Consider the following 17,808-nt stretch of genomic DNA (forward strand, 5'->3'; position numbering starts at 1 on the left):
AATGCATCTCTGATACAGATATGGCTCCTGAAGTCTTCTGACTACATTATGCATAGAAAAAGGTAGGCAGAAATGAGAGTCAGAAAAACAAAGTAAACAGAGTTAGAAGAGAAAAGGCAGATCACAGATCAGTCTTGACCCCTAGAGGTTATGGAACCAACAGCTCTGGGATACTTCCCACCCACCCCCCAGCCCCCAGCCCCCGCCCCCCCAGTCCCCACCCCCAGCCCCCCGCCCCCCGCCCCCCCCCCCCAGCCCCCCGCCCCCCAGCCCCCACCCCCCAGCCCCCCGCCCCCCAGCCCCCACCCCCCAGGCCCCCGCCCTCCAGCCCCCAGCCCCCTTCCATCCTTACTTGAGCACCTCTTCTCGACATTGTTTTTGGGGTGCGAAGCAGGCGATGGCCCAGACTTTGATCTCAATCCCATTGTAGAACTGTTTCCCACGCATGTCCCAGACACCTTGGTTGGGTGTAGCAATGGCCCGGTTCTAGGAACAGGCAGAGGGGGCGCCCAGGTGAGCCTCAGTGGAGCCATGTGAGGAGGGAGCAAAAGCCCCTCAGCTATGCAGCCCAACTCCCCCCAAACGCCCCAGAGATGTTGTCTGGCCCTGACCCTGCTCACCCGGCCGCCATATTGCAAGATGGGCGCCGGCAGCACTCGCCCGGTCACCTCCGTCATGTCGTCCTTCACTTTGATTCCAAACTCCTGGATGTAGGGATCTAAGTTGTAGCTGGCATTCTTCATCTGCAGAGCAAAAGAAGGGGGTCTCAGGGGACCGGCAGCTCGGCGACACTGCTCACGTTCTGGGTCCCAAGGAGAGAGCCCTGAAGAGAAGCTGAGGCCGCCAAAAATTAGCCCTAAAAAGGGTGGGAGCAATAGAAAATGAAGGGGGTGGAAGTGCAAACGGGAGCTGAATTAGAACGGAGGGACAAAGAGAAAGAAGTCGCTAAAGGCTCAAGAAGCGAGAGCAGCCCTGCAAAGCCCAAGTCCAAACAGGTTTCTGAGGGAAGGTCTTGTTGGACCGACCATGAAAGCATCTATGCTCGCAAGGGCCCCAGAGGCTCAGAACAAGCATGCGTTGCTCAGCAGTCCCACTGACCAGGCGACTGATCTCCTCCTGTCTGTCTGGGGCCGACCTGGCTGTAGCCTTTATCATGGTTGAGGTCTGGTTGTCAGTCAACTTCTTAATGCACCGCTGCCCGGCCACAATGTTACAGACCTGGGGAAATGAAGGGTCAAGCAGTCATTCCTGAGCACAGCCTGTCCTTATCAAAACCGGGGAAAAGGACTACGGTCACTGATACAAATACATGCGACCAAGAGTTTGCGATCCGGGTCTGTGATCAGGCCTCATGTATTAAGTGAAAATAATTACAATCCCACAGGGTGTCCAGGGATTAAATAAAACACTCACAGAGCCGGGCACAGTTCTGGAACACTGTACTCAGTACATTATAGCATACATTATTATTTACCCAAGGACCAAGTACACAGCTCTTTTGAATCTTAAAAACCCAATATAATATAAACAAATCAGATTCCTATGGCAGTTCTCCAGTGGTGGCAGGAAGTATGTTGCTCCATCTGCAACCAACCAGGAGGAGCAAAAATAGCTAAAAATTCCTGAGCCCTGAGGTATAGAAAGTACAGCCATTATTTCTGGGGGCATGGGGTGTGTGTGTGTGTGTGTGTGTGTGTGTGTGTGTGTGTGTGTGGTGGGTATGCTTACAGACTGAACCCAGGGCTGTAAGCATCCAAAGGAAGTACTCTACTGACTGAGCTGTTATCTCCAGCCACAGAAATCACTATTTCTATTAGCTGGCAGTGTTCTTTATTAGGATGAGGACCATCCTGCTACTTGGTTCCTCTGTCTGTGCACAAGATGGAAATTAAAAACAATGCCTAGGGGCTGGAGAGATGGCTCAGCGGTAAAGAGCATAGGTTACTCTTCCAGATGACTGGGGTTCAATTCCCAGCACCCACAAGGCAGCTCACAACTGTCTGTAAGTCCAGTTCCAAGGGATCTGACACTCTCACACACAGTATGTACATGCAAAAATACCAGTGCACATCCAATAAAGAAAGAAATCTTTAAAACAACAAAACAAAAAACAATGCCTCATGACAAATACAACTTGGACTTCTAATCAGGACACGGGAACAGGAAAGCTTATAACGGAGTAGAAAGGCAGCTGGTCTCAGACTTGTTGAAGTGAAGCTCTGTACTTCTAAACGATGTTACCTTGGGCTTGTCTCTTAACTGCTCTGAGACTCAACTTCTTTCATCTCAGCTATGATTAAAAACAAATAAAAATCACTAGCTGTCTCAAGATGCTGTGAAGTCAAGAAAATGTGTAACTTGTTCTGTATGGCTAATGCTCTGCATGTCTAATGCTCTGCATGTCTAATGTTCTGTATGGCTGATGCTCTGTACGGCTGATGCTCTGTATGGCTGATGTTCTGTATGGCTGATGCTCTGTACGGCTGATGCTCTGCATGGCTGATGTTCTGTATGGCTGATGTTCTGCATGGCTAATGTTCTGTACGGCTGATGTTCTGTATGCACTGGCTTTAGTCCTAGCTCCCAGAGTTCACATTAAAGGAAAGCCAGGTCAAGGGGACCTGCTTTTAAATTCCACATTTCAAAGCCTACACATGAGCACCCAGAATTGTTGAAATTGACTTTCCTAAAGATGCTTTCAATTGTGGCCCTCCACAGGCAGTCCCAGCTTCAGAATCTACACTGCCAGAAAGCAAAGGACTGCGGAGAAACTGGAACTCTGTGCAGTGCTGTGGAAATACAAAACAGTGACGCTGCTGTGGAAAACGGTACTGTGATTCCTCACATTAAATATATGATTACCATGGGAACCATCAGCTCCACTGCCGGGTACGTATTCAAGAGAAGAGAGAGCAGAGTTGACAGGTGTTTGTACAGCTTTGTCCACAGCGGTATTATTTACATAGTTGCTACTCAAGTGTCCATCAGCATTAGGAAATATAAATCCAATATAGTATACACATACAAAGTGTATTATGTCTTAAAAAGGAAGAGAATCCTAACACACCACAACATGAATAACCCTGAGGACATCATGCTAAGTGAAATAAGCCAGTCAAAAGGATAAACATATGCTTATACTTGCATAAAGGACCTAGAGGAGTAGTCAGTTCCTAGAAAGAGAAAGTAGAACAGGCTGCCAAGGCTGGAAGGGGAGGTTGGTCTTTAAAGGGTTTAGTTCCAGTTCCAGATGAGGAACATTTTCTGGAGACAGTGGTGGGAGTCGAACAACAATGTGAACGTACTTAACGTCACAGAATTACACTCTCGACAGTTAAAATGGTAACTTTCATGTTATGCGCAGCTGGCAATTTGAAAAAGAAAAGGTGAATGCAGGAATGAGCTGACCTGAACACGAACAATTTCACGGAGTCTCAGAGGCCTGAATGACCAGGCAAGGAACACTAAGACCAGGTTGGTGGCACTGGTTATCTCTAGCTCCTAGCGGTGGAGCTTCAAAATCATCCACACTTTCTTACTCAAACCTGCTATGGACTCCCAAAATAATTAAAAGAAACCTCTCCTGGCTAGAAACTGGAATCCTCGTTCACTGCTGACAGGGCTGAGAAACGGGAGACAAACCTGGCAGCACTGAGGACGTTAACAGTTATGGGTAAGTTTACTCGGACGCGTGTATTCAAAAGAGATGAGAACGGAGTCAGAGAAGCAAGTGAGCGAGCGCTTACAGCAGTACTTCTTTTCTATCGGCCAAAAAGCGTAACACAAACGCCCGTCAATGATGAAGAAACAAAATGATGTAGCTACATCAAGGAAGAACACCCTCATAGCAATGAGGGTCAATCTTGGAACAATTATGCTAAATGAAAGAAACCATTCACAGCCAGGCATGGCAGTGCACACCTTTAATCCCAGCACTTGGGAGGCAGAAGCAGGCGGATCTCTGCGAGTTCGAGGCCAGCCTGGTCTATAGAGCAAGTCTCTGGACAGGTTCCAAAGCTACAGAGAGAAACCCTGTCTCAAAAAAAAAAAAAGAAAGAAAGAAAGAAAGAAAGCCATTCACAAAAGGACATTGACTATATGATTCTGTTTACATGGTTTGTCCCAAACGGCAAATCCACAGAGATAGAAAATAGCTTAATGGTTACTAGGGACCATTAGGGAAAGAAATACAGGCTTTCTTCTGGGGGTGATAAAATATCCTGAAATTAAATAGTTATGATGTCTGCATAATTCTATGAATATACTAAGTACCACTGAATTATACATTATCACATTTTTATAATGTCAATTATGTCTTGATAAAGCTATTAAATCTTTTTATATCCTACAGCCCTCTGTCCCTCAGAAAGACCCAGACTGTCTTGCTTTAGAGCTTTGGTAGCTGTTCCTACTGCCAGGAAAGCTTGGTCCTCCTATTATTACAAGGATGACAGCCATAATTTGGGGCTCAAATCAAATGTCTCCGAAAAGAGCTACCCTTGACAACAATAACTAAAATAGTTCCTTGACCTCCTCACATCCTTACTTCTGTCTCTTGACCTGCTTTATTACTTTGTCAGCACTCACTACCATTTGAAACTACCTTCGTGTTTATCAATTTGTTGTCTGTCTTTATAGAAGAATACAAGTTCCATGAGAGAAGGGACCTTTCCTGTCTACTTAATTTCTGTATTTCTAGTACCTAAATCTATGTATAACATAGATTATGAGCTTAATAAATATTTGTTAAATAAGCAACAATACAAGACAAGGTATATAATTATGTAAATTATTTACTCTGAAAACTATTGTTTCACATAAATAACATTGTTTAAAAATTTCATTGGGTGGTGGTGGCGCACACCTTTAATCCCAGCACTTGGGAGGCAGAGCCAGGTGGATCTTTGTGAGTTTGAGGCCAGCCTGGTCTACAGAGCGAGATCCAGGAAAGGCACAAAGCTACACAGAGAAACCCTGTCTCAAAAAACAAAAAAAAAAAAAAAAACAATCAGCTTGCAGCACATGTCACTTTGGCTGGAGCTGTCCTTACAGACCTCAGTCTATACCTCCGAGAACACGTTTATTGCCTTCACCCCTTCCAGTGTATCAGCTGCGCTTAAACAAGCCAGAACTCTTGCTTTGCTGTCCTCTCCCTTCAGTCTCACTTCCTTAGATGAGGTTCTGGAGCCCTAGAAGTTCAGAAAAAGCTTGAGCTTTAAGTTCATAGAAGCTGCCAGGCGGTGGTGGCGCACGCCTTTAATCCCAGCACTCGGGAGGCAGAGCCAGGAGGATCTCTGTGAGTTCGAGGCCAGCCTGGGCTACCAAGTGAGTTCCAGGAAAGGCGCAAAGCTGCACAGAGAAACCCTGTCTCGAAAAACCAAAAAAAAAAAAAAGGTTCACAGAAGCCCTCCAAACCCCACTACTGGAATAAGTGAGGAGTCTATGTGTGTACATCTCCAAATCTACTGTATATATGACTCTGCTTTTAGATCCTCCTAAAAGACAGGTTCTGACTCAATTGGTATAGACAGAGATTCTGCATTTTAAACAAGCTCAGGTGATGCCTATCCTACTGGCACCCATGATCACACACTAGACCAGAGCATAAGACAGTCAGAAATTCTTCACAAGGCTTTGCCCAGAGATTCAACACTGGTATTCTGTGACTTGAACAGTATGACTGTCTTCTTGTTGACTGCTGTATTCCAAAGGCCTGTGAAGTACAAAGTCATGTAAAATCTGGAAATTTAAAGACTTTCCCAGAAGAGAGCACATTAACCACTAGGTAAACAAGATTTACATTATAGAGAATATTTGTGTCCATTTTCTTCAGAAGAAGATATAATTGTATTCCCAGGTAACTCACTATCCCTAACTACAGACAGCAGGAAAGAGAAATTAAGAGATAACTGAATATCTGAAATCTGAATATCTGAAATCTCTGTCCTGACCAATTACAAAACAATAAATATAAGGCTAAGGACATAGCTCATTTGGCATTGTGCTTGCCTGGCATGCCTAAAACCTTGGGTTCAATCCTCAACACTCCATAAACTGAGTGTGGTAGTGTCTAGAATCCCAGGCCCTGGGAGGTGGAGACAGAAGGATCAGAAGTTCAAGGTCATCCCTGTCTAAATATGAGTTCAACACCAGCCTGGGCTGGAGACTTGTTTCAAACAAACAAACAAATAAATAAATGAGTGAGTGAATACAGCTTGTTTTCAAATAAATAAATAAGTGAGTGAGTGAGTGAATACAGCTTGCCCTTCTGTTCAAGACTTGTCTCAAATAAATGAATGAATGAATGAATGAGTGAATGAATGAACACAGCTTGCCCTTCTGCCTAGCAGGGTTCAAGACTTGTCTCAAATGAATAAATGAATGAGTGAGTGAATGAATGAATACAGCTTGCTCTTCTGCCTAGCAGCCTTGAAAGAACATGAGAGCAAAGCAGGGCATAAGAAAAGAATTTAGGCCGGGCGGTGGTGGCACACACCTTTAATCCCAGCACTCGGGAGACAGAGGCATGAGGATCTCTGTGAGTTCGAGGCCAGCCTGGTCTACAGAGTGAGATCCAGGACAGGCTCCAAAGCTACACAGAGAAACCCTGTCTCATAAAACCAAAAAAAAAAAAAAAAAAAGAAAGAAAGAAAGAAAGAAAGAAAAAATTTAGCAGGTAGGAAGTCTATATGTCACATGAAAACAACCTTACACCTTCCTAGAAATCATCTTTCCAAACTTCAGAATGAGCAGGGGAGCTCACCAGACCCGATGACCAGTGTCAGCCAGGCCATTCTCTGGTAGCCTTACCTCCAGGGGCAAATAGGTATGCTTCTGTTCTTGCCCGACTTGTAGGCAGGGCAGGTGGGGATACTTCAGCTGAAGGTTATATTTCTGCTTGAAATACTGTGCCACGGTGCACTCCACAGTCTGTCCACTCTCCAGCTGCAAGGGGAACCTGTTTGGAGGAAGAGAAGGAAGTATCATAATTCAGCACCCAACCCCGCCTCTCCACAGCCCCAGCCGAAGGCTTCAGGCCTTACTTCATCCTCTATGGTCATTGCCACTCATGGGGAAGCAAGGGAGTGCTACAAGACTTCACTGGACAAGCCAAAGATCTGATGGACAAGTCTGCACCAGTCAACCATATCTGACTCAGCGGTACTTCTAAAGCCTGAACAGAATAGACACTAAAGATAAGAGTCCAACAGCCTGGCATCAAGAGAGGGGATGGAATCTGGTGATGTTCCTACAGCTAACCCAGGGATCCTGACTTTTGCTTTTTTCAGGAGGAAGAATAAATGGAAATGTTCTCTATTTACAGACCCAAGAGTATTGGTGGACCACGCATGCTTTATAGTAAAGGTCCAAGGAGAAAACCAAGAGCTCAAGAAGGCAAAACTCATGGGGATAATCAAACAATCTGGAAAGGTTGGGGAGAGGATGCCAAACTCTCATTGCTTCTCTCCAGGGCAAGACAGGCCAATGCAAGTCTTATTCTGAAGGACAACACAAGAAGGGAGTGGGTGACAGAGCTCAGCCCTCTGCTACTGGATGACCGTGCTCAGCAATGCTGCCAACTTACGTCTGATGACTAGCAGGGCGGCGGGTAACATTACACACGCGGTATTTCCTCTTCATCTGTCCACAGTGGGTCACTTCCACCTTCAGGCCTGAGATACACACACTACTTGTCAGGGTTGAAACGGGTTGTTCATGGTCCCTTGCTTGGCCTCTGCCAGGGAGATTTCCTCTGAGGGTCAGAGAAGGCAGCACTTTCCCCTCCCCTGTGAGTGGGCCCTCACCTTTTATCTCCTTGGTAAAGCGAACACGCTGGGAATCCGTGAGGGGCTTGGGTTGTTCATCTATGTTCCTGATGTCCAGGACCTCACACATGAATTCAATCACTGGCTGTGCTTTGTAGAAGGCAGTGGCTGAGACTGTAGGGACAGGGGAGAGATAGCTTGGCTCAGATTCTTTCAGAAAAAAAAAAAAAAAAGGCAAGCATTACCGTTTATACCCTCTTCTTTACGGGGTACCAGGACAGGGACAGGGTGTGCCAGGGCTGCAGAGTTGGGAGGGATGAGGCTGGGACTGTGGTCACTGGATTTAGGGTGCCCCTGGCTCCATAGCTCTCCCAACTTACCATCAATGTTGAGCATCATCTTCCACATGGCAGGGCGCACAGACTGGTGAAAGCCGAACCAGACCTCGCGCCCACCCCCCAGCGGGTGGTAGTAGCCCTCAGGCGGTGAGAAGAAGGAGCGGCCCACAGGGGTGTACCTGGCAGGGACAGGCAGAGAACTGGTCCCTCGGGCACAGGCCCCCACCCTGTGAGGCATCCTGGGCACGGAGGAGCCCTGGCCTGGAAGGCAGGACACCAGGGCTTTAATGCCAGCTCTGTTCTTGGGCCAACAGTAAGACTGACCTTGTACATGTTTCTACCTTTTCTCTGCCCTGCAGGGATAGATGGAGTGAGGCCATAATAATATCTAAGGATAGGGCCAGGGATCTAACCATCTAAATGTATATATATATATACTTGCCTGACACATGGTAGGGCCTCAGTTTCTTTTTCCCAAGGATACACTGTGGGACCTTAACATGTACTCCCTCCCCCTCCCCCAGCAGCAGTTTTGCCAACACTTGTAGCCTAGGTAATAACTATACTCAGTACCTCATAGATGCCAGGTGCCTCATGGCCACATCCAGGGCTTGCACAGACTCCAAGGGCACAGGGATCTGGCCACTGACCAGGGCTTCGTGCAGCATACGCCAGCTCACAATGGCTAGCCACTTGATGGAGACCTTAAAAATTCTATCTTTCCCTTCCCCAGGGATTGTCACCTCAAAGTCAACCTTCAGTACAGAAAGAAGAAAAGAGTCACTATCACATTCCCCTAGACGAGTCTTCCCACCACACTCACTGTCCCCCACTCCACAGATCTGCCATAAGGCTTCCCTCAGGTCACCAGGGGCTCACAAACAGACCGCAGAGTAAAACGCACACCCCTTTTTCCAAGGACGATGCTTCAGTGAGGCAGGCCCTCTCAACCCAAAAGAGAACCCTTTGGGTCTATATAAGTCTGATCTTGGTCTGTTTGGGGACAGGCACATAGCACACTAAGTGTCAACCCTGAGCCACCATGCTCCCAAAATATACTTTCCAGCACAAAAGAACACAAGGCTCTCTGGACTGCCAAACTCTAGCAGGCTTCTATGAGCTCTGTTCCAGGGCAGACCCATCCCAAGCCTGGCCTCATCCCTAGCCTTACCCTCTCATTGCCAATGGGCAGAGCTGTGACGGTGTAAATGTTCTTCTTTCCATCATACACAGGCTTACGGTCCCCAAAGATCTGAGGCTTGAAATGCTGGACCATGTATTCCACCACCTCCCTGTGGAAGACAGACAGAGTATGGGGAAGCTGAGTGGAAGCTTCAGGCTTCGGGAAACAGTTCAAGGCTCAGGTAAGGTCCCGTCTACTATGCTCACTCCTAACATCTACTCTATGACAGTACTTCTCAAGCTTCAGCATGCCTATGAGTCACCAGCTTCTGATTGGCAGGTCTACACTGTAGCTTGAAAACCCACATGCTGACATCACAGGTGATGCTGCTGGTCCTCAGATCACCAAGACCCTCACAGACCTTCGAGGGGAGAAGGGCTCATTCCCAGGTCTATCCTGAACCTTCCACAACCTCTAACTCCCAGTCTGTCAAGCAAAAATAAAAGGGGAAATATCTGAACTAGACGAGAAGTAAAATAAACTATAGGAGGAGTTCACCTCTCCAGCTCTCTGGAGTTCCACACTGCTTTCTCTCCATCATCACCTTTTCCTCAGTCTCACTTCTTGCGTTCTCCTAGTCAGTTCCCACAGTCATATTTTCAAACTCTCAGCCACCCAATTATCTGACCATTCCAGTTTCTAAACCCAAACTCTTAGGTACTGCTACAATATAAAACATGTGGCGGTACGTTAGAAACAATGGTAAAACACATGGTTTCAATTCCAACTAGGTCAGTACTACTCAGAAATTCATCTTGGTTACTTATGTCCTTCATAAGCCGACTATATGAAACCTTTCCCACCAACTTCTAACTGCCTTTTATCAAAAAGCAGATCTAATATCAATGAAAAAAAGCACTGAACGACAGCTCAGGCCACTTTGAGCTCCCAGACATAAACACAAACATGCTTATAGGCACTCATCCTTCTGCTATTATTTGAAACACCCTTTTAATAGATTATTATATGTGTTTATTATTATATACACATTTCATAGATTATTATATACATAATAGAACCATGTTTAAATTCATTCATTAGAGAAAAACAATTCAAAATTAGAACAAGACACAACTATCTACTTACCCATATACAAAAAAGAAAAAGAATTGGCTATACTAGGTTGGTGTAAGTATATGAGATAGAACTTCTGAATTCTTGCAGGTTGGGTTGAATGAAAATTGGTTTTATTAAAATCAGCTTCTATTTGCAGGTCTACAGTGTAGCCTGAAAACCTACACTCTGACATCCCAGGTGATGCTACCTCTAAAACCTGACAGTATCTCAATTTAAACAGTCTTGTACCAGCAATCCACTCCTAGGATTTTATCTTACAGATATACTCACACTCAGTGAAAATATGTATCCTTATATAATATTTAATAGTTTCAATATTGTAGCAAAAGTTTAGACTCTATGTAAATATCCCTCAATCAATCAAGCAAGTTATACGGACATTCCATGGACTATCTATGGTGCTACACGAAAGAATGAGGCAGATCTTCAAACACTAGTACATACTACCTTCCAAAATATGTAGCTAAATGGGATAATGGACAATACAGAACAAAGTATATAGGACTGTACATTAATATTATATATGCATATGCTTATGTATGCATAGAAAAGTATCTAAAAATATACTCAAGAATATTTTAAAAATGTAGTAGGAGCCAGGCAGTGGTGGCACACGCCTTTAAACCCAGCACTCAGGAGGCAGAGCCAGGCAGATCTCTGTGAGTTCGAGGCTGGCCTAGACTACAGAGCAAGATCCAGGAAAGGCACAAAGCTACACAGAAAAACCCTGTCTCAAAAAACCAAACAAACAAACAAAATGTACTAGGGACAATAATTTTTCACTGCCAATTCTTAAGGTTTTTAATTGTGAATATGGTTTTCAAGTAATAATAAAACAGTTTGATCTGCTTCTTCTAAGACTAAACCCTCCAACTATGCATCCCCCAACATCCTCCTGCTTTAGTAAGAATATCCTGCTCTTATTCCTGCCATCTCTGACCTTGCCTTTTAACCTCTCCTTCTCTACTAGCTCCTTCACCCAATCTTGTTCTTAAAAGTTGTCTACTCAGCCAGGAGGTGGTGGCCCACGCCTTTAATCCCAGCACTTGGGAGGCAGGGGCAGGTGGAACTCTGTGAGTTCGAGGCCAGCCTGGTCTACAGAGTGAGATCCAGGACAGGCTCCAAAAGCTCCACAGAGAAACCCTGTCTCTAACACCAAAAAAAAAAAAAAAAATTCTCTACTCATCCATTTCAACAAATGCTGGAATGTGCTAGGTACTATACTTCACACTCTTATAGTGTTCTCTAGCCAACATGTTCCCTCTTTTCCTGTTTAATAAATTGGACTTGGTGCCATCCATGTGCATCACTTACCGGTTGACTCTGCGAGGACACTTATCCGGCTTGATGTCCACCTCATAATGGTAAACGTCAATCTTAGGAATGTCCACCTCAAAGTAATTGGCCAGAAGCTTGATTGGTTTGCCCACAGTGCCAATGCCAGGCCGGCGAGGTGCCTGGAACACCTGCTGCAGGGGAGGCAGGTAGGCACCTGCAGCTATTAAGACAAAGAGGCCAGTGAGGACAGAGTCTGGCAATCTTCTAACTACTGTGGTTAGAGAAAGCACAAGGCCTCTCAGACCCAGACTGACTGGGGAGTGTGGTCTCCTTCCAGTTTCTTAACTCAGCAGGGGTCTTCCTTCCACTAGCTCAGACATTCCCAGGCTCATTGCTTTTTCCAATGCTTTGCTCCATTTTGATTCTTGTTTTAAACCTTTCTTTAGTTAGGAAAATGTGTATCTTAAACCTCATCAAGTAAATGTGTACTGAGTTCCTATTGCATGAAGAAGGGACCAAATCTGGTTCTTGTTCACAAAATCCTTTCTGCTTTCTATGGTAGATTGAGACACCTATCTCTACCAGGTATCTGGCAGATTAGAACATTCCACTCTGCCAGGAGATGCTCACGTCACTCATCACCATCCAGAACACTGAATGGCATCAGGATTTTGTAACTATACCCTCTGTTAATGTGGATAGGAGAAAGACCCCGAGAAAGCCGGGCTGGGGATGGCAAGGGCCAGTGCCTAAGACAGGGCTAAGATGTGGAGTGCTGGGAGCTGGAGAGATAAAAGAAGACTAGGGGGTAGGTAGTATCTGGAGACTAAGAAAATGAAGAGAGGGCGGGAGAAAAGGTCAGGTCTAGAGGTCACACGAGAAAACGGCTTGAATTGGTCAGAAAAAGGAGTGAGGGTTGCAGGCAGGGCGAGAGAGGAGGGATAGGGAAGGAACTGTCTAGATGAAGGATGAAGGAGGAGGGAAACAAGGCTTTCATGAAGAAAGAGCTAGATATTCTGGGAAGGGAACAGTAAGGAAGACACTGAGTCAGGAGAATAGAAGACACTTCCATGCTTCACAAATCTTCTCACACAGAGGGACCAGACAAGACACAGGGGACTCTTGGGAAAGGGTTAGGATAGGCCAGCATGACTGCTACTCCAGTCTCTTTCCTTCTCTCTCTCTCTCTCTCTCTCTCTCTCTCTCTCTCTCTCTCTCTCTCTCTCTGTGTGTGTGTGTGTGTGTGTGTGTGTGTGTGTGTGTGTGTGTGTGTAAGTGAAGCCTTTGTCCTCTGCTACTATTGTTCTTGCCAGTAGAGGACCAGCCCAGGTGAAAGGAGAGAGAGAGAGAGGGATAAACTGGTCCAGAACCTCCTCCCCCCTGAATAGACAGAAAAGACTCAGGGCTGGAAAGGGGCAGGAGGGCATGGAGCGCATCTTCAGCAAGGGTGTCAGGAAGAGGCCAGAACCAAGAGTGAGAGGTACACATTTCCCAAAGCTGAGGTGCTTGGTCTCCCTCCAACCACCCATCAAGTCAGCCCCAGCCCCTTTCTGCAGAGGGAAATCCTAGTCCAACCCAAAGGCAACCAGCTAGGAGGGAACTGAACTACTCATGCCTATCGCAGAAAGAACTGAACAGATACTGCAGACAAGTCCACGGGCAGGCAAACACTCCTATCACGTACAACCTAGCCTGTAAAGTCTACTACTGTTCTACGCACACTCCCCCCATCCTCTACTCAGGGTTTCAAAAGAAGGGGCCATGCTGGACTTGGTCACAAGCACAGGTATTCAGTCTACTCAAATGAAACACACGAACAAACACACCCACAGGCAGGCCATAGAGTACACAAACTGTCCCAAACAATTACAAGCCCTGTACAGGAGAAGCGGTTGACCCCTTTGCTAGGGGCATAGCTTCCCCTCCCAAATTCTGGGGCTCCATTCGCCTTTTGTGTCTCCTCAACTGGGAGGCAAATCCTGAGAGAAAGACATCACTCCCCCGCCAGCCCCCCAGAACTAGGAGCTGAGCAGAAATGACAGGGAGTCGGACAGACACTCCCCTCAGGGCTTTCTCTTCCTCAGAAATGGACAGCACCCCAGTGCCTTAGGGCACTCTCCTCCCCAGGATTCAGGGGAAAAGAGGAACACATCTCCATTTCATCCCCAAACTAGGAAGCAAGGAGGGGACAGCTACCTTCCTGCTACTCTCTCCCCGGGAAAGCCCCACAGCTGTAGCATCTCCACTCCCCCACCTCGCCCTGCCCCCAGCTTTTAGAGCGAGAAAGGAAGACACTTCCCCTCAGACCCAGACAGGGACAGACGGCCACTTTGTGATGCAGATGAGGGCCCAGCACAGAGGACAAAGCTCCAGCCTAGGGGGAAAGGGGCGGGGCCCTTCCCTGCAGACAAAAGCAAGAAGGGAGGGGCCCTGAAAATGACACTCCCCTCCCCCATCCCCAACCAGCACTGAGAAGGAAGAGTCACAGACCTCGAGGCCCCGGCTCAGGACTCCTCCCCAACAACTCAGAGGCTCCCACCACTTAAAGAACCTGACTGCCTACTCAAAGGGCATGCACCCTTGGTAAGTTAGGTGGTGAGTAAGAAAAGACGAAGAGACCAATCTCTCCAAAAATATTTGTCCACAAACATTAAACATCCACATGCACAGACACAAACTACAGGATATGCACACGAGTTTAACCATATGTTCACACTTGAATGTGATCTGAGTCAATTAATAAACAGGCACTCCGTGTCAGGGCCTCCACACACCAGGCAACTGCTGCTGCCACTGATATGTCGGATGGTATTTCCACACTCAGTGCGCTTCCAGGCCAGTCCACATGCCTGAACACACCTGCACATTGAAGAAGGCACATCTGGACATGAGCAACACTGCCTTAGTTTTGAGCTTCTCAAAACAATACTTCAACATCTTCCAAGAGAACAGTGTTCCTGCCTGCTCCCAGAAGGAAGCAGTTATGGGGTCTCCATCAGAGTTCCCAGCCTGAATTTTGATTACATCTTTTGATGGGGCAAACCCTATGCCACTACCATTTTCCCAATGACACAGCTGACTCCCATGCACCAGCCCTTCACCTAGAAGCTCCTTTCTTGTAACAAACAAATCCATTTCCCCAAAACTCACTAGACAGTCATCAAAATAAAGTCATTAGTAACCTAGGACCATGAATCTTCATCAGCGGTCTGGACTGGGTGGCCTGACCACCCTCCTCTAGCACACAGGATGTTGGTAGCAGACTCCAATCTAGAAAACTAGAATTTGCACTCTGCCTTACCAAGCTGTTTGTATTTAGAGGAACACAATCACTACAGCACATCACACATCATCGAATCAGAGACTTGGCAGAGTTTTAAGATCAATACCATTGGCCTGAAAAACAAAGATGTTCCCCACAGTCTTTAAAAAGTAATCTAAACAAAAATCCTGTGGCCATCCCCACACCAGGTGGAAGGAGGTAGTGAGAGATATCCTAAAGGATTCTGGGTCCAGATTATCCTTTCTACTACAGGGTAAGAGACCTAGAACACCAAAGGTATCACAAGTCTACAGCCCATCCGGAGGACTCCAGTCTTCTCTGGGCAGCCCTGCCTCAGTTTCTCCTTTATTCTTATCTACTTTTCTCCTGCCTATAAATAGGGGGAAATAAGTTAGGGCTACTATCATGGCCAATGCTGTAATCATGCCCCCACCCCCAACAACTTGTTTCTATCAGACAGATTAGCTTGGTAACCTTGGGTCTAATGACATGCCCCTGATATGTTTCCACTGGGAAACAGGCGTCACAAAAATATAGAGAGATTACACTGTAACGTAAAGAGCCAGTTCAAGGAAACGAGCACTATCCTTGGATTAAAAGCTCCATTTCTCCCCAGTAGTGGTCTAAAAACTTGAAACCCATGTGGGCCTGGTCTCTCAGCGGCCCACACTTTCCTAAGGCCTATCTTCAGGGAGAACCAGCTCCCAAAGCATGGCTTGGGTCCCAGTCTTTCCTCGTGTGGCAGAAAAAGGCACTCTGGCAGTTTACCTCAACCCATTCTTTGGCAAACTGCTACTGCGGGGCTTAAGGACCAAGTGTCAGAGACCCCAAGACAGAGATGAAGGCAATTTCCATTTGTACTCTGCCAACAGAATCTTAAGAGAATGCACACACACACATCAGTGCACTCCTTTTCCCAAGCCAAACAGAGCAGAGGAGGGGTAGGGGTATTCAAACAGCCACGCCCCCACCACATAGGGCAGCCCTGGAGGCTGGTACCTCCGCGCATGCTCCCGCGCCACCACTCAAGTCCCCAGCCTCAGGGGGAAATCCCTGGGCTAGATCCCCACCCACTGCCCCCTGACCCTCACCCCCGCTTCAGGCCCAGTCAGGGCGGAGCACAGAGCCCGGCTCTGGCGCCTTCTCCCCGGAGACATTAGCTTAGCCCAGCCCAACACGGCCGAGCCCCCGCCCCTGGCAGGCGGTAGTTCCAGGCCCATCTGTGTCGCCCCCCTCTTCTCCTGGACACCTGGAGCCCGCCCCCCTGCCACCTGCCGGGCCTCCCCATAGGCCTCCCTAGACCTCACGGAAGGACTCGGGTGCATTCAGGCCCTTCTCCCAGATTACTTCCCACCCTCAGGACTGCATACTGCTTCCTAGGACAAACAGCCCGGGTCTCCGATCTTCACATGGCTCTCCGCCGGAACTGCACACAGCCCCCTTCAAAATGGGGCCCCCATCTCCCGAGAGCCCCTCTCCTCACTCTGGAACCATGCTTTTCCCGCGGGAGCCCCCGGGGCTTTGGAACACACACCGCTCCCCGATCCCCAGGGCCCTTACCTGCTCCCGAGGGTCCCGCTTCCATCCCATATACCCGTGTGGAGGACAGGCGGCCGGGAGACTGAGGAGTCCAGCGTGAGGGGCCTAGGTGCCTCGCACTTGCACTGCTCGGGCTCCCGGGCCGGGCTCGGCTCCCCCCCGAAGCCCGGCCGCTCGCGCCGTCGCCCCCGCAGCCTCCGTTGCCGCCGCCGCGGAGCCTGCAGCAGCTCCCCCTGCGAGCGCCGAGTAGCTGCCAGTGCGCAGGCGCGACCGATGGGCCCAGGGGGCGGACGGGAACGAGTCAAGCGGGGCGCTCGACGGCAACAAAGGCCAATGGAGAGGGGCGGGGGCGCGGGGCCCACGCAGCGGCCCCTGGCGGCCACCCGTGGCCGTGCAGCCTGGCGGGAGGGCTCCGGTGGCGGAACCGCGCAGTGGCGTCAGTGGGGCGGGGCGGGGCGACACCCCTTCCCCGGCTGCAGCCTGGGGCCCTGTCTTTTCCCTAACCAGGTCCCTGGGAACCTACCCGCAGCCCCCGCCCTGGGCACGGAGCCTGATTCCCACCTCATTCCCCGGCCCTCTTCCCCTCCAGCTGCCCATCACCCAGGGGCCCTGCCTCCCACCTCTCCCAGTCACCCTCATCCTTTAAGTCTTGACTGCCTCTGCGAAGTCAGTATTAATGCGTCCCTAGTCGCTGATCTCACTGACGCCGCCCTCTCTTCCAGGCCGCGTGCCGGGCGCTGAGACCATAGACGTGCTAGAGACCTTGCCTACTCTGGAAGATGTCACAGCTTCAACTCAAGTGTGGAAACAGAGCTCTCTATCTGCAGGACCCGGGAAGCACCTGCCTCCACTTTCTCATCTGCAGAATTTTGCTCTTACCAAATCACTTAAATGACGTTTTGTGTCAAAACCCAGAGGCTAATTTTCCATTATTTCTCTGCAGCATTTGACACTATGCATCTTTTATTTTTTAAGACTTTACTTGGCGTCTTCATTTTCTTAAATCTCCTCATGCCTGTCCTGTACAGCTTTCTTTAATAACTCCTGTTGTTTAGTTCACTGTGGTTCCAACCTGAGTTTTAGTCTACTCTCCGCTCTTCACGGCTTCATCCACGCTTAAAGCCCAAGTATCTATATCTAACCACGGAGCTGCTTCATAGTCCCTACTGTCTGCTGGACAGCTCCAACAGGATTTAACTCTTCACATTTAAGTCCAAACCTAACCCTTTCTTTTCTCCCACAAAACATACGTACTTGTCCTGTCTCAGTGAATGCATCTTCATGCCAAAATGTCTTCATTGCCCATTTGCCCTATTTAACTGTGTCTTGGCATGCTTGCCTCCC

At 48.0% G+C, this 17,808-nt stretch overlaps 1 protein-coding gene across 2 annotated transcripts in view; it reads right to left on the bottom strand.

Annotated features, from left to right (window-relative positions):
* LOC118577737 (protein argonaute-1) overlaps positions 1 to 16,787 on the bottom strand; it is a 30,996-nt gene extending 14,209 nt beyond the window's left edge. The window contains exons 1-11 of one of the 2 annotated variants that reach the window (XM_036178365.1): positions 16,486 to 16,787; positions 11,679 to 11,862; positions 9,276 to 9,396; positions 8,678 to 8,859; positions 8,147 to 8,283; positions 7,806 to 7,940; positions 7,586 to 7,673; positions 6,811 to 6,958; positions 1,099 to 1,218; positions 621 to 743; positions 353 to 486 (exon numbers count right to left, since the gene is read on the bottom strand). In XM_036178365.1, coding sequence (XP_036034258.1) covers positions 353 to 486; positions 621 to 743; positions 1,099 to 1,218; positions 6,811 to 6,958; positions 7,586 to 7,673; positions 7,806 to 7,940; positions 8,147 to 8,283; positions 8,678 to 8,859; positions 9,276 to 9,396; positions 11,679 to 11,862; positions 16,486 to 16,510 — 1,397 coding nt within the window. In that variant the 5' untranslated portion in view covers positions 16,511 to 16,787. Of the gene's footprint in view, positions 1 to 352; positions 487 to 620; positions 744 to 1,098; positions 1,219 to 6,810; positions 6,959 to 7,585; positions 7,674 to 7,805; positions 7,941 to 8,146; positions 8,366 to 8,677; positions 8,860 to 9,275; positions 9,397 to 11,678; positions 11,863 to 16,485 lie in introns of those variants that run through there. The other variant, XM_036178366.1, reaches the window with a different exon arrangement.
* Between the last annotated feature and the right edge of the window lie 1,021 nt (positions 16,788 to 17,808).

Source organism: Onychomys torridus, chromosome 2 (assembly GCF_903995425.1).
Source record: "Onychomys torridus chromosome 2, mOncTor1.1, whole genome shotgun sequence".
NCBI classification, from domain to species: domain Eukaryota; kingdom Metazoa; phylum Chordata; class Mammalia; order Rodentia; family Cricetidae; genus Onychomys; species Onychomys torridus.